The 22892-nt window shown below is 43.9% G+C and overlaps 1 protein-coding gene across 1 annotated transcript in view; it reads right to left on the reverse strand.

The window, feature by feature from the left end:
- Window positions 1-22892, reverse strand: part of LOC130606904 (uncharacterized) — a 41355-nt gene that overhangs the window by 12686 nt on the left and 5777 nt on the right. Inside the window, exons 11-48 of the mRNA XM_057423526.1 lie at window positions 22587-22705; window positions 22343-22492; window positions 21529-21699; window positions 20623-20932; window positions 20393-20466; window positions 19568-19655; window positions 19356-19473; window positions 18890-19013; window positions 18667-18803; window positions 18307-18562; window positions 17339-17581; window positions 16975-17151; window positions 16748-16893; window positions 16571-16661; window positions 16094-16483; window positions 15821-15947; window positions 15539-15657; window positions 14891-15087; window positions 14404-14587; window positions 14152-14317; window positions 13855-13979; window positions 13389-13697; window positions 13086-13289; window positions 12691-12816; window positions 12425-12595; window positions 12234-12338; window positions 12008-12103; window positions 11295-11446; window positions 4232-4445; window positions 3999-4142; window positions 3749-3905; window positions 2093-2120; window positions 1902-2005; window positions 1600-1712; window positions 1407-1470; window positions 1217-1315; window positions 1007-1110; window positions 548-686 (exon numbers count right to left, since the gene is read on the reverse strand). Coding sequence (XP_057279509.1) covers window positions 548-686; window positions 1007-1110; window positions 1217-1315; window positions 1407-1470; window positions 1600-1712; window positions 1902-2005; window positions 2093-2120; window positions 3749-3905; window positions 3999-4142; window positions 4232-4445; window positions 11295-11446; window positions 12008-12103; window positions 12234-12338; window positions 12425-12595; window positions 12691-12816; window positions 13086-13289; window positions 13389-13697; window positions 13855-13979; window positions 14152-14317; window positions 14404-14587; window positions 14891-15087; window positions 15539-15657; window positions 15821-15947; window positions 16094-16483; window positions 16571-16661; window positions 16748-16893; window positions 16975-17151; window positions 17339-17581; window positions 18307-18562; window positions 18667-18803; window positions 18890-19013; window positions 19356-19473; window positions 19568-19655; window positions 20393-20466; window positions 20623-20932; window positions 21529-21699; window positions 22343-22492; window positions 22587-22705 — 5841 coding nt within the window. The remainder of the gene's footprint in view (window positions 1-547; window positions 687-1006; window positions 1111-1216; window positions 1316-1406; window positions 1471-1599; window positions 1713-1901; window positions 2006-2092; window positions 2121-3748; window positions 3906-3998; window positions 4143-4231; window positions 4446-11294; window positions 11447-12007; window positions 12104-12233; window positions 12339-12424; window positions 12596-12690; window positions 12817-13085; window positions 13290-13388; window positions 13698-13854; window positions 13980-14151; window positions 14318-14403; window positions 14588-14890; window positions 15088-15538; window positions 15658-15820; window positions 15948-16093; window positions 16484-16570; window positions 16662-16747; window positions 16894-16974; window positions 17152-17338; window positions 17582-18306; window positions 18563-18666; window positions 18804-18889; window positions 19014-19355; window positions 19474-19567; window positions 19656-20392; window positions 20467-20622; window positions 20933-21528; window positions 21700-22342; window positions 22493-22586; window positions 22706-22892) is intronic.

The following is a 22892-nucleotide window of genomic DNA, read 5'->3' on the forward strand; positions in this document are numbered from 1 at the left end:
AGTATTTGTCTTTGGACAATGGCTAGAATTTGGTTAATGTGAACAGCTCTGTTGTCCATGTTCTAGAAATGGAAAAGCAATGGCCTGGCTCATACAGATGGTCTGGGAAGGAATATTAATTCTAAAAGATGTCCTTCTTTGAAAGGAAGGTCAGGTATGGCTTGGATAGGAATAGTTTGAATATGAAAGTTCCCAGAAGGAACCCCAAAGCCTCTGGGAATACCTGAGGCATGGGGGGAGCACATTTCTGCGGAAAGTGGATTTCTGCATAGCAAAGAAAGCAGGATTTATTTCACAAAACCTGTGATTGCACATCATCGTGACCTAGTGGTTGAATGATTTAGAGAGAGAGTTCCTGCCCTAAGGCTGTGTGTGTTTGGGATGTACCATTGCATAAAATAAAGGTATTTCCCATGATCAGGGAAGCTTTTCTCCAGTGTTTTATGTGGTGACTCTGGCCAAGAAAGGCCTGTCTTTGGAGGCCAACATGTGTTTCCTGCAAACAGAGAATTTCTTTGAACAAGTCAGTTGCTGAATCTACTGTTACCTTCAGTGCCATCAGGCTCTGCCTGCTCCTCTCGTTGTTTCTGCTTGAATTTCAGGTTGCCATAGTGCATGACAGCTCCCGTCAGTTTGTAGATGGCTGTCTTCTCATCAGCACTGAAGCCCAGGATGTCAATGGCACTCTGCAGTTGAAACAATGCAGCAAAAACATTACCTAACCTAACATTATTATATTAGGTTATATTATATATGTAGGTAATAAGTGATATTTTAGGCAATTGATTGATGGATTGATGGCTTTGCTTCATGAGAGAAGATATGGGATGTATTACATATATATAGGCAATATATATACTTAATTTACATTTATATAGAGGTAATATATTATTATATACTGTATATGTAATAAAGGTTTAGGTAATATAGGTATAGGTAGTAATACATAAGATTACCAAACTGAGATTAACAATCTCATTACAAATGTTTTCTTCATAGTACTTACGTCTGTAGCCATAAGCTCTTCCTGGTCATCAATACTGGGAACAGTGACCTCACCTTGACTCACGTAGTGAAAGTCATAAGGGTTGGTGGTAATGAGGAGCATGTCTGAAAACAGGAAGAAGCAAGACACAGGTTTAGTTTTGCCAACCAGGTAATAGAGGGAACTGTTTCTCAGCAATCATCCTTACAAAGTCATAGTGATCCTTCCTACCAATGAGCTCTGGCTTCTTGTTGGACATGATCTGATAGAATATGTGGTAGCTTCTTTCTGCCTTGAGCTGGAAAGTGACTCTGGACTTCTCCAGCAGATCTGCAAGGAAGGGAGAAAGATTCATTCACAGGAAGGCATGCAGAGGTGGGAACTTAGGAAGGAAAGGGATAAGGCCAGGGGAGTGTCTTACAAGTTTCAATGTCAGCAGAAGCCAGTTTGCCTGTGGCCCCAAAGTGGATTCTGATGAACTTGCCCTGTAAGGACAAGCAGCAGTGTTTCAGTGTGGATGGGTTTTTTTCATGTCTCCTTTATGGAGAATACTGGTAGGGTCATCATGTGTTGTGTAATAAGAGGGAGAGATTTTGTCCAAAGCAACAACTTACAAAGCGTGAGGAGTTGTCATTCCTCACGGTCTTGGCATTTCCAAAGGCCTCCAGCAGTGGGTTGGCGCTGATGATTTGATCCTCAAGCGTTCCCTGCAGGATGATAATTGTTTCTGGTTAGCCTTCCAAAAATCATGTCAGGAACAAAGGAAAGTGTTGATTCATACTGCTATTTATTAAGTAATAATTTCATTCTCAAGCAATCCCTATAGGATGACAATTATTCAGTTACAGTGTTTAGTTGGCATCACAGTCACATGCCAAGCATTGGGTCTCTTCTTCCTGACTCACCTGCATTTTGCCTGATGGCTGATCTTCTTTCTTCTTCTCCCCGCTCGCTGCAATTGTTGCAAAGTACTGGATGACACGCTTTGTGTTCACAGTCTTCCCTGCTCCGGATTCTCCGCTGTGCAGGCAAAGAGAGAAGCAGGTCAGGAAGGAGGTCCCTGGCACCAGGGAGCCCCACAGGGACCGGGGCAGAGAATGTACATACGTGATCAGGATTGACTGGTTCTCACGATCTGTGAAGGAGGCAAAAACAAACATGCTGTCAGTGGCATCCTTGAGTAATACAGAACACAATGTGTGTAATGGATACATCACTGCTTTTTGAGAGCCTATGTTCTATATAGAGACAGCTGGAGTTATCATGTTTGTATTTATTCAATGTTCTTTTCACCTGTGGGGTGTTCATTTAAATTCCCTTCTTGGTCATTGAAATAGGACTTTTTTTTCTTGATTTACCTAATTCTCATAGTAATCGCTGAATGAATACTGATGCAGGAATGCCTGTTATTGCAAGAAGTGGAGGCTTATCTTCCTCTGTGAAGTTTTGTATAGATATTGGAAGATTTTGGCATGAAAGAACTCCATGTAGAATCCACAGAGATAAATACCACATTTCTTTTGTGTCTTTTTAAGGTTCCTGTAAGCATAACTATACATCAGTGAGTCCTCCAACAATTTAGGAATCCAAGATCAGTTTATACTTGTTTTCTTTTAATCAAAATGCTTTTTGGGATGTCTGATTAATTATTATGTGTAAGTAGTGAGGGGTTGTAGCCACTAACGCTGTGTCTAAAGAATTCTGATCTCTCCCTTAATTAAGTTATTTGTAGAAATGTAGAGATTTAATCAATGCTGGTAATCTTTAAACAAGATCTTTTTCTTCCTTTTTTCCTTTTCTTATGTTTCCTTTTCACCAGTGAATTTAAAGAATGGATTTCTGAGGTGGGAAAGAATGTGGGCTTTTCTTGTTTTCAGTAGTTTTTGTTCCAGTATGTTCCTGCTCATTATTTGTTTGTTTCTTTACAAGTCTGTTCTTTAAGGCACTAGTTAGTGCCTGAAGACGAGAAAGAAAGATAACAAATGTAAATAAAAATGCCAAGTGACTTGTTATACATGAACCTGATCCAGAGGTGGGAAAGGAGAAAAACAAACCCCATGCAAATTACCATTCTATTTTTATCCAATATTCAGTACTTTTTTAAACAGTCAATATAATTATTCTCTGATGTTCAGTTATGTCCTTGTGGAATCATTAAACATCTGTAGATGTGTGACCATAAAATCACTGATTCCCTTCGGTATACTGCAACTTTGGTGCACAGAATTCTAGACATTTCTGTTCAAGTAACTTTCATGTCTAAGAAGCAAATCTGTAATACAAGAGTAGGAACTAACAGCTAATTTGAAATGAAGGCATTTATCATTGTTTCCAGATGGTGCAACTTCTCTGTGATTTTGGCTGTTATTATTTCCCAAGAAGCTGAAAATATCAGAATAGCACCTGAAATCAAAATAAGTCTCCATGAAGCCAAAACAATAATTTTTTTAGGACAGATTAAATAATTTGTTCAGAGGTTTCTTAATATTTTCTGTCACATTTGGAGCAAATAAAATCTCATTTTGTTTCACCTAAGCAAATTAATTTTACCAATTATTCTTTAACTTTTTCAGTGCTCTTGTCTGCATGCTATCAATTAGAGTTTTAAAAATTATTTGGACAGAACTGGTTTTAATGCATAATATCAGCAACTGCTAAAATAAATTCATTACGGGCTCAAGCTGAGGTTTACAATAATTTTTTTTCCTTTTTTAAAAAACACCCAAATGTTATATCATGATGAAGATGCTGCCATTTTCTCACCAGTCAGCATGAACTGATAGGCGTTGTCAGAGATGGAGAAGATGTGTGGAGGGGCCTCCTGGCGCTTCTTGCCTCGGTAGGCCAACACCACCTCGGGGTTGTACACCGGCAGCCACTTGTAGGGGTTGACGGTGACACAGAAGAGACCCGAGTAGGTCTGTGGGGAAGGGAGACAGCACGTTGGCTTCCACTTAGGCTGGCAGAGCAGTTCCTCCCAGCTACCCAGAGGAAGACTGCTGCTGGTACTTACGTAGATCATCCAGGCTGCGTAACGCTCTTTGAGGTTGTACAGCACAGCGGGTTCATGGAGGTGGGTCATCATGGCCATGTCCTCGATTTTATCGTACTTGGGAGGGTTCATGGGAAAGACTTGGTCTTCCTTCACGGTCAGGGTCTGTCAGATGGAGAAAGAGATCGATGTATGTCAGCTTAAAGCGGACAGTAGGAATTACATACAGATTTTAATCTTAGATCTTTCCTCACCTCTCCGCCTTCAGTCTTGACAGTGACTTTCCCTGATTCTTTGCTCTGGACTGTCCCTTTCACAAAGGATTCCTTAGGATGCACCACAAAGACCGATGATTTGGCATCAAAAGGCCTGTTCTGGGCCTCAATTCTCTCCTTTTCTGATTTTCGGAGGTAAGGAGCCGCCTCCCCAAAGGCGGCCATCTCAGCGTCCGGAGACGACATGGCTGCACTTTATGCAGGAGTCACAGTCAGCAGAGTGTTCTGTAATTAAGAAGGTATGTTGAATCAGTGAGTGAACAGCTTTGTGTGGAAGAGGATATCTCTTTCACTTTGACCTATTCAAATATTTAAATAGGTACAAACAAGTCAAAAGTTGGATTTAAACTTCCCATTCTTAAAAATATTTGGATAGTTTTCTGAAATTGATCCTTAGATATCTCAGTATGTAACAAAGAAGAGCACTTCTTTAGTGCTGCAGTATTGTAGTACAGTTTAGCAGTATTATCTCAACTTTGTGAACTCTAGTGAATTTGGACACTGCCGTAAAAGAGATGTCATATTAAATAAGTCTGATTATTTTTTTTTAACATTACTTGAGAGTCTCTGAGAGACTTCATTGTCTGATAGCAAATAGTACGTTTTCACTGGAAAATTTACTTGATATGGATGTATCGTCTTCCATTATGATAGATATAAAAGTCATTACTGCTTTTTCTGCTTTTTAGAAATCTTAATCTTTTGGATTGTGTTACACAGATATCCGAGCTAATATGTAAGTTGAAGGTAAAAATGCTGCCTTCAAATCTACAAAATCATCACTGGTGATAGAGACAGTCCCTGATAGAAATGGATAGTCAAGGCTTAAAGGAAGTTAAATAGAATAAAAAGGTCTATGTTTTGCCCAGAAGTTCACAGAAGCCATACACTTACCTTGAAATTTTCTGCAAGACTGGGCACAGCACTCCAAAGGGACTTTTATAGAGTCTGGTATGCAGATGCTCAGGATGTTTCCTTTTCCTTCAAGCGAAATGTATTTTGGCAAACTACCTTTGGCAAAACATTGTCTGGCAAACTTAACTAATGGCATAATTGTCATTTGATTTGACTAGATATAATTAGAAATGTTTTACATCTTACCATTCCTGTGGATACATTTCCTATAAATAGTCTGACAGGATTATTAATAAGGGAATCTTGAATAGTCAAGGCACCTAAAGAACTTTGATGTAGAATTTATAGGTACCCCTACTGCCTTTACTGATAACCTAATCTTTGACCCAGACATTAAGCATTTTTGTACTGCAACTATTCCGGATGTAAAATGGGAATGATACAATATATCTTGTGCAAATGGTCCTGTGAATATAGGGGGTGTCTTTACAGCATTAGAGAGGACAATTTCACAAATGACAAATCATGACCAAATGTCATTTTGTAATTCACTATATGTTATACTGAAAAAGAGAAAACCAAAAACATATTGTGGTCCAGGACTTCGACTGCAGTAGCATTAGATACTGAGGAATCCAAGAGACAGAAAGTCAGAATACAAGTTCAAGTTTGGACATGTAAGTCATGCTCAGAGTGTGAAAGGTGACTCCTTTGCTATAAAAAGAAATAAATATCTGTGTGAGCAAACCTGCACTTGGTTTTGGTTGGGTTTTTTTGGGGGGAGGGGGTCAAAAATTGAAAAATTCAAAATGTGCATACTGGAGGAATTGTTCACTGTTGCTGTAGTCAGTGCTAATTGATGTTAGGGAAAAGCCATACCTAGTCAAACAAACGAATCATACTCGGCACCAGAATAAATTATACTGCTTTTTTTTTCCAAAAACTTTCTGGTTTTAAAAGATTTAATGCTTTTGCTACAGAGCAGACCTAGATGAAAGGTGTATCATTTAATGACTAGCACTTTTATTAATGGGGAAGTTATTCATAGACATAGTTATTTCTGTTTCCCAACCTTGAGTAAAGATACTCTAAGGGTTAAGAGAGACAAATCTGCAAAAGTAACCTAGACCAGGGAATACCTTCAACCCCAAATATATGCATACTCAATAAATACTGTGATGTTTCTCGTTTCCTCTCACATAAACAATGTTAAGTGTTAATATGCATTAAACAGCTTAAGCCTGTGTTTCCAACATGCATGTGTCCACTGTCAGCATATATCAAGCAATGTCGTCAACCAACTCAGGAAGCAGGAGGTCCTCTAGCCCTTCACTACCTACAACTCCCCCACAAAATACCCATCTACCTAGACACAACTCTACACACAATAAATTTAACCCTTGTGGTCGTCTAATATTTGTAACGAGAGAAACAAAATGTATTACAGTCCAAATTCCTGCATAAAACATTTTTTGGAAGAGAAATGCAGGTCATGACAAAGAAACAAACATATTCTTTTTCTAAACATTTCTATTAAAGATAGATTAAATGCAATAATGCATTAGATACACAGCTGAGTAAGAAGAAATGTGTAATATTTGGTGCCTAGCACTAAAGTAACAAAGTTTATACGGCACTTCCACGTTTAGTACAGTTTTTATGAACATGATAGAGTGAAAAGTGCAAAGTAACGTGCTAAACAGCTTAAGCCTCACCTATGTGCCCATTGTTAGCATATATTAAGCAGTGTTGTCAACCAACTCAGGAAGCAGGAGGTCCTCTAGCCCTTCACTACCTACAACTCCCCCACAAAACACCCATCTACCTAGACACAACTCTATATACAATCACACACCCAGCGTACACTCCAAGATCTTTTCCACTCCGACACTCTCAGTCCAGCACTCCCATCCCATCACAATGTCTTATACCCATAATCACACAGATACAGCAATAAAAGCTATCAACACAGTGCTGCCTATATCAAGGCATTAGAGGCAGTCCTGTAACAATGCTGATACACTGAAAAAGAGGGAATTTGCCAGTATTCTTTGGAGGGTGACTGATCTAGTTGTAGGAAAAAGGCACTGGCACTTGAGCTGCTTTAAGCACTGTCAGTTCAAAACACACCTTTCTCCTGGTCATTGGCATTTTGGTTACTAAAAGAGCAAAGTGGATAAGGCTTGGGGAAGAGTACCAAGGTTGGGAAAATGATGCCTGTGATTCAAGGTAGTATTCAGCATCAAACACTGGCCTGTGCTTGAAGAGCTTGTTCTAAAGAGGGCTCTGGCACTGCAGCACCCACTTTTCTGGAGTTCAAAATCAAACACTCATCCATGGGCTCCCTGCACAGGGCATGGGGAGGCTGATGGAAGCACCCTGTACCCCTGATGTCTCTGAACAATCTCTGACTCCTGTGGTCATGGAGAAGTTAGATAATAGAATCATAGAACGGTTTGCGTTGGCAGGGGCATTGAAAAGATCATCTAATGCAACACCCCTGCTGTGAACAGGGATATCTTTGATTAGATCAGGTTGTTCAAAAGCCCCATCCAACCTGACCTGGAACACTTCCAACCATGGGGTATTCCCAAATTCTGAGGCCAACTTGTTCCCGTGTCTCACCAGCCTCACTTTAATGTCTCCCTTGTCCAAACAGAATCTACTCTCTTTAGTTTAAATCCTTTGCCCCTTGTTCTGTTCCTGCAAGTCCTCATAAAAAGCCTTTTTCCATCTCTCTTATATGCCTCCTTTCTGTACTAAATGGCCACAATATGGCCTCCTCAGAGGCCCAACTCTCTCAGCCTTTCTCCACAGGGGAGGTGTTCCAGTCCTTGGATCATTTTTGTTGCCCTCCTCTGCACCTGCTTGAGTGGGTCTTTGTCTTTCTTGTGCTGGACTCCCAGATCTGGACACAGTACTCCAACTGGAGTCTCATGAGAGCATCCCATCCACTAGCACTAGTGAGCAGCAGTTCTTTACTGTGAAGGTGGTGAGGCACTGAAACAGGTTGCCCAAGGAAGTTGTGAATGCTCCATCCCTGGCAGTGTTCAAGGCCAGGTTGGATGGAGTCTTGGGTGACATGATTTAGTGTGGTGTCTCTGCCCATGGCAGGAGGGTTGGAACTAGATGATCTTAAGGTCCTTTCCAACCCAAACCGTTTTATGATTCTATGATTCTGTGTCTGGGTGGTTAAAGTCTCCCATTAGGTTCAGGGTCTGTGAGAGTGATGCTTCCTGCAGTCAGAGAAAGAGCTCTTAATCAACCTTCTCCCTTTGATCAGGTGGCCTGGATGAAATACCAGCCACGCTTTCTTTTGTTGGCTTGGCTGCTAATTTTTACTTATAAGCTCTTAACCCAGCTCATAACTGTTCTTCAAATATAGCTCTATAAAAGCAATACATTTTTCACATAGACGGCAACCTGCCAACCTCTCCTTTCTTGCCTTACCCTTTTGTATGGTTTATAGACGTCAACCACAGTACTCCAGTTGTGCAATTCATCCAACCAAGTTTTAGTGATAGCAATCAGGTCATAGTTTTGCAGCTGGGCAGTAGCTACAAAGTCCTTCTGTTTATTTCCCATGCTGCATGTGCTGTTACAACGGCACTTCAGCTGGACTATTGGCCAAATTCCTTTAAATGTGTTCACCCAAATTCCCTTAAAACAATTCACAGGCGTTTCCCTGTGGAGCAACCAAAAGGCACAAAGTCTGTGCAGCCAAATGGGCCTGATTGAAAGAAGCTGATGTGCCTTTGGACAACAGTAACGTTTTCTTCCCATTCTGACATGCCTGTCATTTAGATGGAGATGCACCTAAATACAGTCAGCTACAAAGCACAGGTCAAACATTCTTTAGGCCTGCCCACTGGTTCTTTCTGTCACACTTTGCTTACTGGTGGCAGTTATGCCTGTGACCATCTGCCAGCAGGAAGCTGTCTGTTGGTCCTGCACACTGCAGGAGGGATATTGATTTGAACCAGCCAGTGGTCATGGCTGACAGACCTCAGATCTCAGCTAGTCCTCTGAGGACTGACAGCAGACTATTCCTTGACCTGCACCACACAGTTTTTGTTCCCAGCCAATGCGGGCTTTTCCCCCAGCTGCTGCTGAAACCATTGTTTCACATGGTACACATGCTGTTAAGTTCAATAATTAACACATCCCTGGTAAAGTAACAAGCCATCCCAGAAACATCAAAGGCCAGGATGGAGTCAAACCCTCTCCTCAGCTGTTTTCAATTGCCTCTGTGAGATAACAACTGAACTTCTGCTAAGTTCTAACTTCTGCTTCAACTCTTCTGCTAAGCCCAGGATGGGATAGAGCTTGAGGTTCTGGTAGATGACCTTGAAAAAATCAGTCTCTGTGGGATTTGCAGCATGTTGGTGTTGTTAACAGCCATGCTGTTTGGATTAACAGAGCATGCCTGTAGGGATCAGTGTGTCCTGAGTTATGTGACATGGAAGATCTAGCTTGAAGCTAGAGCATAGCAAGGCAGGCTTGATAGACAACAGAAGAGGCAGCTACAGCAGAGGTAAGATGTCAGTGTGTCATCAAAGCATCCACCGTTCTTTCCTTCTTTTCTTCTGTCCTCCCAGATTTTTTTGTTTCACAGAGCAGATTTACTATCCACAGGCCTAATGGGATGGTGTCTCTCATGGGTGATATGGCAGTTCTTAGGTGAAAAAACTAAGATATGGTAAACTACTATTTTATAAGGGGTAAGGACTGCATTTGATTATCAGGGAACCCAGGGTGCTATAAGGTGAAGCAAAAGTATTTCATGCATGACAGAGACAAATCATGTTAGAAAACATACACTGTAAGAAGTGCAGCTTTCAAATCATGTTGTCACTTATGTTGCAGTTATTTGTTAAGCATGCTGAGAGAAATGTCACCAGACCCAACAGGCAGTCTGACAAGGAATGCCCAGCCTCCACTCCAGCAGTGTTTCTTCAGACAGCAGTCCTCTGTGTAAAAGAACTCCTCCCAGGAATGCTAGCCCTGGCTGAACAGAAATGCCAGCACCCTGATCCTTTGGAGGGAAACTCCTCTTCCCTGACCCTCTGCTAAGACACAGCTGAGTGCTGGAGCCTACAAATGGTACACACACACTTTCTCATTAAAAAGCCAGTCTTTTCTGCTGATGGGCATTGACTCGTGGAATTAAACACAAGGAGTGCTTTCTCCACACCTAGCATACTATGCCTGCTCCACTTAGGTGTTTGTGGATTTTCTGGTTGAGATGCATCCCATCTCAGGATAGCCATGAAGAGACCAGGATGGCCTTTAGCCATCTCCTCCTCCTGCTTCTCTGCTCAGGGACCAACTTCTGCAGATCTTTCCTGACCTCACAGCAGGGAAAAGGGGAAGGAATGCATTTTTCCTTTAGGGAGTTTATTCACAGCTTTTTCTATTGGTCTTCTCTTTCTAGTGAGAACATTCTTACTTGGCTTCCTGTAGCCTGAAAAGACTGTCTCGGTGGAGAAGGACAAGATTGACTGGAAAGGTAAACAGAGTAGCTGGTAGGACATACCTGCCATTTGAAGTTGGGCTGTACTTGAATGAGTGCCCTATTTGCACAGTTATTGAGATACCTTTTACTTCTAAGCTAAGATACCTGGAAGCAATCATTGCTGGGCAGTGGGTCCTGGCTGAGAAGGTGGTCTTCTGAATGCTCTTTCCATCACCCACTAAAGCAATTGGAGGGCTCCTGCTACAGGGCAGTTGAGGAGACAATCAGGCCTCTTTGGTAATGACAGGGAAGGAAATCAGACAGAAATGAAGATAGGATGGTAATGTGACACCAGATAGTCAGCAGCCATCATGTCAGGGTGTTCTAAAAGCACTTGCATACCCTTGTCCTGAGGAGATTTTCTGCTCACATCACCAAAGGCTCCTGGGGACACACGTTTCTCTTCATGAGGCTTGTGTTTGTTCAAGTGAAAGTTTAATACAAGTAATAGGGACATTATATGAGCTCTAGTCAGGCAGACTTGGGAAAATGCATCTCATATGCTCTCCAGTTCAAATAAAAATTGCTCATGGTCTGTATGTAGCAGATTTTGTGTTCTTTAAACTCTAGACATTCACACATTGGCATGGTTGCTAAGTATGGGAGAAAGTGACTGAGATGTTCACATTTTGTGCAGCCCTCAGGCACTTTGCTGCCTCATGACAGCCTCACTCTTCCTCTTCTATCTTCTTGCCATGAAACTCCCGGCTCTTGGCTCGGAGCTTGTTGACCTGGGACTCTGCAATGTCAGCCCGCTCCTCAGCTTCCTCCAGCTCGTGCTGGATCTTGCGGAACTTGGAGAGGTTGACATTGGACAGCTCCTCCTGTGTGGGGAGAGGGAGTTGGTGGTGAGCAGACCTTGCAGAGCTGCGGCTCTTCTGCAGAAAGGCACGTACTTCCATCCCTCATGCACGACATAAAAAAGTTACACAGACCTCCTCATCCTCCCTTATTCAGGACCCAACTGTAACATACTTCACCAGCACCATGTCACACTTGAGAAAAAACTTCATCACTTGATCTTGTCATCTGTTTACTCCTTCTACCACTTATTCATTCTCAAATATCAGTGTGATTAATTATATGGACAAAGATCCTGAAGCTTTCTGGTATTGATTACTAGCAGAGATTAATGAATTCAGTGGCACCTGAGATCGTTTAGTCTGACCTGCTGTGTAACACAGGCTGCAGAACTTCCCTCAGTTCATCCCTCACTACTCCAGGATGCCCAGAAATCAGAAAGACCTCCTGACAGGAAACCAAATGGCATGGCCAAGACTGGCGTGTCTTGGCAGCTTCTTTCATACCCCTATCCTGGTAGTCACAATCATGGCAATGAGCCTGCTGCCCCAGTGGAAGGTGCCTGTTCTTCAGGCAATACTTACAGACTCCTCTGCTTGTCTCTTGTAGGATTTCACTTTCATTTGCAGCTTGTCCACCAGATCCTGCAGCCTCAGAATATTCTTCCGGTCTTCCTCAGTCTAGAGTGGTTGGTAAGCAGGAAAGAGAATGAATTATTGGTTCTTCATCATGTGAGCTTAAGAAATCCCTTTGGGGATGGTGTGTACAAAATGGGACTTGCTGTGAGAGCAAGGACACCACCTGCCTTACCTGGTAGGTCAGCTCCTTCACCCTCCTCTCATACTTGCGCACACCCTTCACGGCTTCAGCGCTGCGCTTCTGCTCAGCATCAACCTCCCCTTCCAGCTCCCGCACCTGCAATCACAAGCCCATCTTTGGAGCTTCCCTGCTATCTCTCCAAGGCACATGCTCACTCTTGCACAAACACCAGCCCTACGCACTCTGGCCTCCAGCTTCTGGATTTGCTTCTTGCCTCCCTTCAGTGCCAACTGCTCAGCCTCATCCAGACGGAGCTGCAGGTCCTTCACCGTCTGGTCCAGGTTCTTCTTCATCCTCTCCAGGTGGGCGCTGGTGTCCTGCTCCTTCTTCAGCTCTTCTGCCATCATGGCCGCCTGAGGAGAGCAAAGGGTCAAAGCCATTTTGGGGCTGGAGACATTTTTGGGGAGAATACATCCACCATCAGCAATGAAAGGAGCCCCCAACTCACATCTGTGATGGCCTTCTTGGCCTTCTCTTCAGCATTGCGGGCTTCCTGGATGGTATCTTCCATCTCACCCTGAATTTGCACAATGTCTGTTTCTAGCTTCTTCTTGGTGTTGATCAAGCTGGTGTTCTGTAGCACAGAAAAGACACAAGTTGTACTTTTAGAACTAATACCTCCATATCACTTGCTTAACGTGCAATTATTGTTTAGGAAAGTCTTTAATGCATGAGTCATCTTTGGAGCCATAGCATCAAACAGCACCAGCAGGTGGCTGGCTGCAAACGCTTTAACACAGCATGTTGCTTTAAGAGATTGCATAGTAATCACTTTCAATGTCTAGCGACCACATTCTGAGCTGACCCTTGCTGATGGGATTAATTTCCAGCAGAGTGCCTGACCTGGGTATGGAGGAGCTGCACACGTTCAGTGGCATCCAGAAGCTCCTGCTCAGCCAATTTCCTGGACCGCTCCGTCTGCTCCAGGGCTGCCCGTAGCTCCTCAACTTCAGCCTGCAACAAGTTTGCTCTGCGCTCCACCATGGCCACCTGCTCCTTCAGGTCCTCCTGTGTCCTCAGAGCATCATCCAAGTGTATTTGAGTATCCTGTAAAAGAGGCAACAGAAATTACGAGGTGGAAGTGTGAGCTTGGGTGTCAAGAATGTCAGGGATGTCGTATCTCTTTTGTAGCATTGCTGAACGGACCTTGAGCACTCCCTGAGTGTTTCTCAGGTTCTTCTGTGCCTCAGCAGCCACTCGGTTGGCATGGCTGAGCTGGATCTCCATTTCATTCAGGTCTCCCTCCATCTTCTTCTTCAGACGCAGGGCTTCGTTCCTGCTCCTGATCTCAGCATCCAGGGTGCTCTGCATGGACTCCACAATTCTGAGGTGGTTTCTCTTCAGCTGGTCAATTTCCTCATCTTTCTCTGCTACCTTCCTGTCAATCTCAGACTTGACCTGGTTGAGCTCAAGCTGGAGACGCAGGATCTTCCCCTCTTCATGTTCTAGGGAGGCCTGGACAAGTCAGCAGGAACAGTGACTTAACTGCTGCTTCTTTTCTAAGTAATCTTTTTCGCAGCACTTCACAAATGAAAGCTTGCGTTCCTGCCATCTCTGCAGATAACTGTTACCATACGTTCAAACTGGACACAATTATTAGCTCTGTGTGTACCTCAGCTTCCTCCAGTGAGGCTTGGAGCTCAGATTTCTCCTGCTCAATCTGCTTCTTGACTTTCTCCAGCTCATGAATTGCTTTCCCTCCCTCAGCAATCTGCTCCGTGAGGTCAGAAATCTCCTCTGTGGGAACAAGGACCAATGGCATGGTCAGGCACAGAGCAGAATGGGAAGGGCCCTCACACACCAACGTGACAGGCACCTTTGCCCACGTGCAAGCACAGACCCATGTGAAGCGGTGGGTACTGGTGGGTGCTGAGAAAGCCCTGTCAGGAGCAGAGGGCCAGGCACTTACGCTGCAAGTTCTTGTTCTCGCGCTTCAGCGTTTCCAGGTGGTCCAAGGACTCCTCATAGGCATTCTTCATCTTAAACAGCTCCGTGCTGAGAGAGCGGGCCTCCTTCTGGGAGGCTTCCAGCTCAGCCTGTGTTTCCTCATACTTCTGCTTCCATTCTGCCAGGATCTGTGGAGAAAGGGGGTGTCAGTATGGATGTGACAATCAGGACAGGATGCTCCGTCCATGATTCCCCAGTCTGGAGCCTGTAAGACCTTGTCAAAGTTCTTCTGCTTCTTATCCAGAGCGGCACAGGCAGCATTTGATCTCTCCACATCAATCATCAGGTCCTCCACTTCATTCTGCAGCCTCTGCTTTGTCTTTTCTAGGGAGGCACATTTGGCATTGACAGCTTCAACATGTTCCTCTGCATCCTGCAGGCGCTGTGCCAGCTTCTTCCTGCAATGCGGTAAGTACAGCTGCAGGTTAGAGGTAAAGGGTTTGCCACAGCTCTGTCCCAGCACCTACTGATTATTAGGCCTGTCTTAACCATTCTAGCCATGAAAAAAACATTTCTTCTTCCAAACTTTTCCACAGGACACTTTTTCTTTCTCTCTCTCTTTCTCTCTCTGCCCTCTATCACAAAGACACTACATGCCAGCCTTTTTTTCGTCCCTTGTCCAAACCCAGTTTCAGAGACTTTCATCTCCCTGCAGAGTCCCAGTGTTCTCCAGTTCTCTCTATATCCCACTTGCCACGTACTTGGCCTCCTCCAGCTCCTCCGTGCGCTGAATAGCGTCCGTCTCGTATTTGGTTCTCCACTGGGCCACTTCGCTGTTGGCCTTGGACAGGGCACGCTGCAGCTCCCCCTTGGCTTCCTGCTCCTCCTCATACTGTTCGCGGAGCAAGTCACAGTCGTGTCGAGCAGACTGCAAGGCATGGGCCAGTGCGTTCTTGGCCTGTGGGGAATTGGGCTTTGTAACTGGAATGTCCCTTGACAGTGAAATTGAGAGTGAAATTAGAACACAATTCTAATAAGGCAATGCAAAGCTGCCAGCTGATGAAGCCTACAGTGATATGGTCAGGAGGATCAGCATGTGTCAGTGAGAGTTACTCTGGGGACAGAAAACTGCTGTTTCTGTAAATGTTTAGACCTAAGACAGGACGACTCCTGTCTTACAGACTATCATCAGAACCTCACGAGAGCCTTGTGGATGACTTCCTCCAGCATCAAAATCATTATGCTTCAATCCCTCTCTAGCTTAGGGGTTGAGGTATATTCATTACTGGTGTTCCCTCTGGTATTCCATGTGTTTGGAGAAAGAATACTGAACCAGTCTTGGATCAGACAGCGTTCTCCAGTTGCTTCTGAGGGTGATGAAGTTTGTGGACACACGGGTACTTCCATACCTTAATTTCTTCCTCTAGATGCCTCTTGAGTTCCTCAATCTGTTGGGTAAATCCTTGTTTGCCCCTGGACAACTGAGAAATCAGGGAATCTTTTTCCTCCACTTGGCGTGAATATTCACCTTGGAAGGGTGAATTGAAAGAAGGTAACTGGAGTGTTCGCAACAGGACAGTTTCTGACTGTGAACCCATGTGACCAAGAGCGGCCTGAGAGCTAACACCAGTTGTCACATCTCACCCCTTGATGTCCTCCCATTGTACCTCAGGAATGAAGATGCCCCTTACCTGATTCTGTCTGCAGCCGAGCTCTTTGAGTATTGAGGTCATTGATCATGCGCTGGTTCTGCTCCTCCTTAGTTTTAAGCTCGCTCAGCTGGTCTTCCAGGGTGCGGCACATCTTCTCCAGATTTGCCTAGAGAGGAAACACAAAGAGGGACCGGTGCTGAACACCTGGACTCTTCCTGATTCTCACAGTAGGTAACATTTTTTCATGAGAATGTCATGGTAGTAGCAGCCTACACCTTGTCACTGTGAGCATGTTCTACTGCAATTGTGTACCTTGGCTTTGGAGACAGACTCCATGTTACTGGCCAGGTCATCAATCTCCATCTTCAGCTCACTCTTCTCCTTCTCCAGCTTCTGCTTCACTCGCTGCAGGTTGTCGATCTGCTCCCCAAGCTCAGCGGTGCTGTCCGCGTGCTTCTTGCGCAGGGCAGCAGCCGTGGCTTCGTGCTGCAGCGTGGCCTCTTCGAGGTCACGACGCATCTTCTGGAACTCGGCCTCACGCTTCTTGTTCATCTCGATCTGAGCTGCTGTAGCCCCTCCTGCTTCTTCCAGGCGCTCGCTGATCTCCTCCAGCTCCCTCGAGAGGTCAGACCGATGCTTCTCTGCTTTTGCCCGAGAGGTTCGCTCTGCCTCAATTTCCTCCTCCAGTTCCTCAATACGAGCCTGGAGAACGTCAGGGACCATTCACACCCGTGTCCTCCTCTTACCTGACCTGAGGTTTTGTGAGAGGGGCAAGGAACAGAGACTTGCCTGCAGCTCCTTGATCTTCTTCTGTAATTGCATACCCAGGGCTTGTTCATCCTCAATTTTGCTCTGGATCTGGCTGATTTCAAAGTCTTTCCTTTGGGCAAAGAAAACTGTGTTGGAGCTGAAAGAAAAAAGACAAGCACAGAAGACCAGCACCCACATGCTCCACACCACACTTACTTCTTGAGTTTCTCATCCAGCTGCTGCTTATCGTTTTCCAAATCCATGATGCTGTCCTGGGCCAGCTTCAGGTCGCCTTCGAGTTTCCTCTTGGCTCTTTCAAGGTCCATGCGCAGTTTCTTCTCTTGCTCCAGGGACCCTTCAAGCTAAAGGAAAGACCATCAGTGTTCTGTTGGTAGTGTCTGATTGTTAACAGCTTTAATCTTCTCATATGCATCTTTACTTACATCGTCCACTTGCTGCTCCAGCTTGGTTTTAGCTTTGGTGAGTGTATTGACTTTGTCCTCTTCTGCCTGCAGGTCATCCAGTGTCTGCTGATGGGCCTCTTGGAGGGCTTTCTTCTCTTTTGTCAGCTTGGCAATAGTCTCATCCAGGGCTGCCATCTCCTCTGTGAGGTTTTTCACCTACAAATATAAGCATGCAGTGAAATGTTCACTTTGCAGTACTTAGACAGGGGTCGCATTATTCCTTTTGCTACTCAAGTGAGGGCCAGCTAAGATCTTCCAAAGCTAACATGTCCTCGGTAGCAGGCTCTTTTGTTTCAAGAAGCAATGATTTTTTGATTCCTTATGTGATTCCCTGTGTGTGTACCTTGTTTTCAGTGGCATGCTTTTCCTTCTCCACTTTGGCCAACGTTAACTCAAGGTCATCAATATCTTTCTTCAGCTCTGAACATTCATCCTCCAGTTTCCTCTTCTTGGCTGTCAGCTCCGCATTCAGTTCCTCCTCATCCTCTGCCCTTTCAGTCACCTCCTTAATTTTGGCTTCCAGCTGGATTTTGGTTTTGATGAGCTGGTCACATCTCTCCTCAGCATCAGCCAAACTGTCTGCTTCCTGGTGGGGAGACACAGGTTTTTGTGGATTGTAATGTTTCACCCCTTTGTCTTTTCTATTGCTAAGTAGGCATGTGTTAAAATGGGGGCTGAACCTGGCCTCCAACTTCAGCAAGTGGAAGATCTTTCCAGGAGGCCACTGGGAAACCTTGTCATCTGGTAACAACATTGATTCCAAATCTTTTGTGTCTCTGATAAATGCCTCAGATAAAGTGGAGCTGACAAAGTAATCTAGAATCTTTTAACATTTGGTGAGTACAGGTTTTGTGAGAATGCAGAAAGTGGTGTTTTGTTTACTGCCAAGGACCTCTCATTTTCTGAGTCTGCATGACAGTATTGATGTTTCTGAAACCAATCAAGGCTTTCTGGTGTAGCTCTAAGTAGGAAAAGTGGGTTCTTCTCAGGCTTGTTTTGACACTATTAGGCAGATACACTGTCTTGAACATCGAGTAGATGGAGAAGATACTTCCCTTCCAAATGAGAGATTTCTGCTCTGGATTACATGCTGGAAAGTCTTATATGACCTTGTCTTCAGACAGGCTGCCATGAGTCGCAACATGCCCCTGCCAGTGCCAGTTTACTCCACATTAGAGTGCCTTATAGTGTGTGATTTAGACTGTTTCCTACTGCACATTAGTCATCTCTCTGCAAACCTCTGCTTAGGGTCAGCAGCATTCTCAGTGTGTGTCATTCTTTTCTTCAGGACAAGTGAATAGCGATACTCACCGCCTGTACTTGGAGCTGCAGGTCATTTTTCTCCTGCAGCAGGGCCACCATTTTTTCTTCCAGCTCCTTCCTCTTTGCCTCAGACTTTGCAAGTTCTTCCTTGGTTTTCTCAAACTCTTGTTTCATGTTGGCCATCTCTTTCTCAGATTCTGCACTCTTCAGCAAGGGCTTGATCTTAAAGAATAGCTTCATCCATGGCCAGTGCTTCACATTCATGAATGCACGAACGTTGTACTGGATACAGAAGATTGAGTCCCTGAAAAAAGATTCACACACCTATTACATACTCTGCGGATTGTGAATTTAGTCTCAATTGGCCATGTACTATGAAAACATGACAAGTGACTGAGAAATGTCTACCTCCTCTCCACCATTTTCCGGTACTCCACCCTCATGAGGAAGCCCCTGCACCTGGCCTGTGTCATGGTCATAATTTCTGCTAGTTTCTCATCTCTCATTTCCTCAAGCAGACCTATCAGCCCAGCTTTGAAGAACACCTAAAGAAAGGGAATATTGTAGTATGTTCGCCTCAGGTGGTGTATAATACAGGCACAGTGTATTTGAATGCAGGACTTGTTCCTACCTTGGTGTGACCAAATCTGTACTGGGTGTGGTCCACATCAATGGAACCAAGAAGCTTCTCTGAAGCCTTCTTGCTGTCCATGAACTGACCATCTGGAATAGCACTTGCATTAAGCACTCTGTATCTGTAGGGGAAAGCAGAACATGATTACATCAACAGTGTTAAAACCACCACTGCGTCTGAACCCCCCAGTCTTCTCAGCAATGCCTGTCTCGGTAAAGTCGTATCTCACGGTTCATTCTTTCAAGACAGTGTAATTGAACTTTTCATAATGTTAACTTGGTTAAGTCAGGAGAATGCTCACCTTCAAGATAAAATCATAAACTCACAATAAAACATCTTTTCTACATATGTCCTTTCAAAGTGTAATATACTTTGAATATATAAAGAATATACTTTCAAGTATATCATGATACTCAGGCTCTTCACCTTGGTCTGAATGGGCAGAAAGGTGGAGCACTCTTACCTTTGTTTGAAGTCAGCATACAGGACTCTGCTGGGAAATCCTTTCCTGCAAATCCTGATGCCTTCCAGCACACCGTTACAGCGCAGCTGATGCAGCACCAGCTCATGTTCCATGGCACCTAATAAAGACCACAGTTAGTGACTACCATGCTGCTTGACACTCAGGAGGAGTATTTCTGTGGCTTGTGTTTTCTTTCTATTGAATCCCCTTACCAGGTGTTTTTGTTTCATTTGGGATGATGCATCGTACAAAATGGGGGTGAGTGCTCCGTAGATTTGTCATCAGCTTGTTTAAATTCTCCTGTGAGATTATAATGTAAAGTTTAGATCAACAAGTGGGAGACCTGCTTCCCTGCAGCTGCATGTGTTTAATCCCAGAAAGGGGTTAATAACTTGTCAGATTTAAATGTGATAGCAAAATTTCCATAGTACTGTACAGAATCTTATGCAGTCATCCATGGAAATGTAATGGTTTCTGCGCCATAGTAATTTATAAATTACAAAAACTGGGACAGAATTGTTTTGATACCCTGAGACTCATGGCTTTGAAAGTCATGAGAAATTTCATATGGTTCTCTCCTCAATCTGTAAAATTAGACTTTTCTAGGTGATTATCTTAAAGAAAAACTGTTTTTTTTAAAACTGCTACATTACTTATGAATCATGCTTGGCAGTAGGCTTGAAAGCATGCAGAAGTCCACAGTCACTATTTGGTTAAACATTCTGAACACTGTGCTACAGCTGAAAGAAACTAACCTATTTCAATGTTACACTTACCTTAAAAAATAGAGATGCATGAAAAAAGATGTGAATGACAAGATCCTTAAACATTTAAAAGAGTTTTTGTTTATCTGTATTATTGAAAGAACATAATTCCCATGTAGACAAAAATAAGAACCTACTCCATCGTTAAAATAAAAAATTACCTATAGTACATGATCTTCATCCTCTTGCAATAGGACTTATAATACCACTATGCACATTTCAATTCCGCTTTATTCAAGTCAAAAGACAAAAATGGATGAAATCAGTACATACCCGGAAAAGAGCTGAGACAGTCTGGAAAGAAGAGCCCTTCTTCTTGCCACCCTTCTTGCCACCACCACCAGCATCTGCAAAAGGAAGAACAACAAAAAATAATAATAAAAAATGGATTGTGCATACTGGAAACTACAGAATGCAAAACAGCATTGAATGTTCAGTGTTCACTGCCTTAATTCCATGTCAGCATTGTCTCATAATGAATGTACAATTTTCACAAAGCTGACCTGCATCTGCTCCACCATAGCTGGCAAAGAGTAAGGCCAGTGTCTTCACAGATGATTTCTGGTACAACCCGATGACAGTTTCATTCAGAGGGTCTTTGTTCTTCTCAAGCCAGCCACTGATGTTGTAGTCCACCGTGCCAGCATAGTGTACCAGTGAGAAATGGGCCTCAGCCTTGCCTTTGGCAGGCTTTGGCTTCTGGAAGTTGTTGGACTTGCCCAGGTGCTGGTCATAGAGCTTGTTCTTGAAAGAGGTGTCAGTTGCCTTGGGGAACATGCACTCCTCTTCCAGGATGGAGAAGATGCCCATGGGCTGGAAAGTACCACAAGCAGTGACAGAGAGAAATTGTAATGATGTGAAGCATGTTCTATGAATATCAAAGGTGTGAGCGTGTAGCTGGTAGCATCTCAGCCTGGATAAGGGCATATGATTGTTAGGAGTTGTTCTCATCCAGGAAGCTTATTTCTGCCTTCCCTTGCCTTCCTGCAGCCTGTTTTCATGGAACTGGTAAGAACATCTGTTCAGTTCAGGTTAGAACTGGAAGTAGAAATGGAGGGAGAAGTGGTATACAGAAAAACTATTGGGACAATAGCCACAAGAGGTGCTGAATTTGGTTGTGGAGGAGTCCCAGTTTGAGTCTTCAGAGGAGAAAGGAAAGGGGAGCAATTCCAGTTTGTTTTAAGAAAGTCTGTTGGTGGGAATCCAGGCTACACTTTCCATGCCTGAAAACCAGGCAATGCAGGATTGATGGCACAGGTTTGCGTTTCCCAATTTCTATTCCCCAGATGAAAATACATTTCAGTGCAAACTATTTTGTTTACATGACACTGAATGTCTGGCTGTGAGGTCTTTCTGAGCTGAAACCACAGAATTCCAATATACATTGCACACTTGTATGGAAAAGGTACCTTCTCAATGAGCTCAATGCAGGCAGCCAGGTCCATCCCAAAGTCAATGAACTCCCATTCAATTCCTTCCTTCTTGTACTCCTCTTGCTCCAGCACAAACATGTGGTGGTTGAAGAACTGTTGCAGTTTCTCATTGGTGAAGTTGATGCACAGCTGCTCAAAGCTGTTGAACTGCCCAAAGCAAGGAGAGGAACACAGGTTCTCAACATGTGGCAAACACCAAAAATGTTTGCTAGCATAATCCTAGTGCTGTTTGAAGTTCCCCACATGAAACACCACTCCTAACTGTTACAGCATGTGTTTCCTTCTGTAACCTTAGGTGCATCTTCGTGTAGGTGTCTCAGCTCTCTGACCACCCAGCCAAGCATTTCTCTGCCCTTAGATCAACAACCTGGAGGTTTCTCTGCTGCGGCACAGACGTCCTAGCACCATCACTGCTTTCACAGCAGAGGAAACATGCTGTGAACTTTCCCAAAGCACTACTCTTTCCATAGCTTTTCCACACTTTTGGCCCACATCTGTGTGAGCCTGAGTCCTAGAGCTGTCTCTTTTTTTGCAGAGACAAAAACCTTTGCAAGCTCAAGGGCCTCTGAGATCATTTGTCAGAAAGCAGAGCTTTCTTCTATCTGATGGTAACGTTAGAATCCAAGTGCTGGGTAAATCCAGTTGAGGGTACTACTGTGACAGTGAAGTGGGAAGGGTTTCTAGAAAACTGCAGATGAGAATAAGCTTCTGATTCCTTTTAAAAAAGAAGTGTGTTTCTGAGTCCTCATGACTCCTCCCTTGACTATGGTGCCAAATCCTTGTTTCTTACATCAAAGATTTCAAAGCCAGCAATGTCCAGGACACCAATGAAGTACTGTCTGGGCTGCTTGGTATCCAGCTGTTGGTTGATGCGAACAACCATCCACAAGAACATCTTCTCATAGACAGCTTTTGCCAGGGCACCAACTGCATTGTTCACCTACAGCAGAAAAGAAAGGACAGGAGTTACCCCCCAGGACCAATTAAGAATCCTTAAATAATTTGAAGCCATTTTCAAACTATCCTCTATTTACCTGCTCAACAGTTTGACCTTTGGTCACGTATTCGTTCCCGACCTTGACTCTGGGGTAACACAGGGCTTTGAGCAGATCAGCTGAGTTAAGGCCCATAAGGTAGGCAGCCTTGTCAGCCACTACAGAGGGTGAGAGAGAGATAAGCATTTATCTTTGGAAAACAGCCAGAATTTCACAGTGAGAAAAACTCTGCTGTTCATGTTCTAGTAATGGAAAAGTAATGGTCTGTTTCATATTCCCCATGATCAGGGAAGCACTTCAGCATTATGTCCACAATGAACAAAATTGATTTTCCTCAGTGTTTTA

This window comes from Pezoporus wallicus, unplaced genomic scaffold, assembly GCF_028554395.1.
Source record: "Pezoporus wallicus isolate ANWC-B61680 ecotype Strahan unplaced genomic scaffold, APGP_CSIRO_Pwel_v1 contig_8723, whole genome shotgun sequence".
In the NCBI taxonomy this organism is placed as follows: Eukaryota; Metazoa; Chordata; class Aves; order Psittaciformes; family Psittacidae; genus Pezoporus; species Pezoporus wallicus.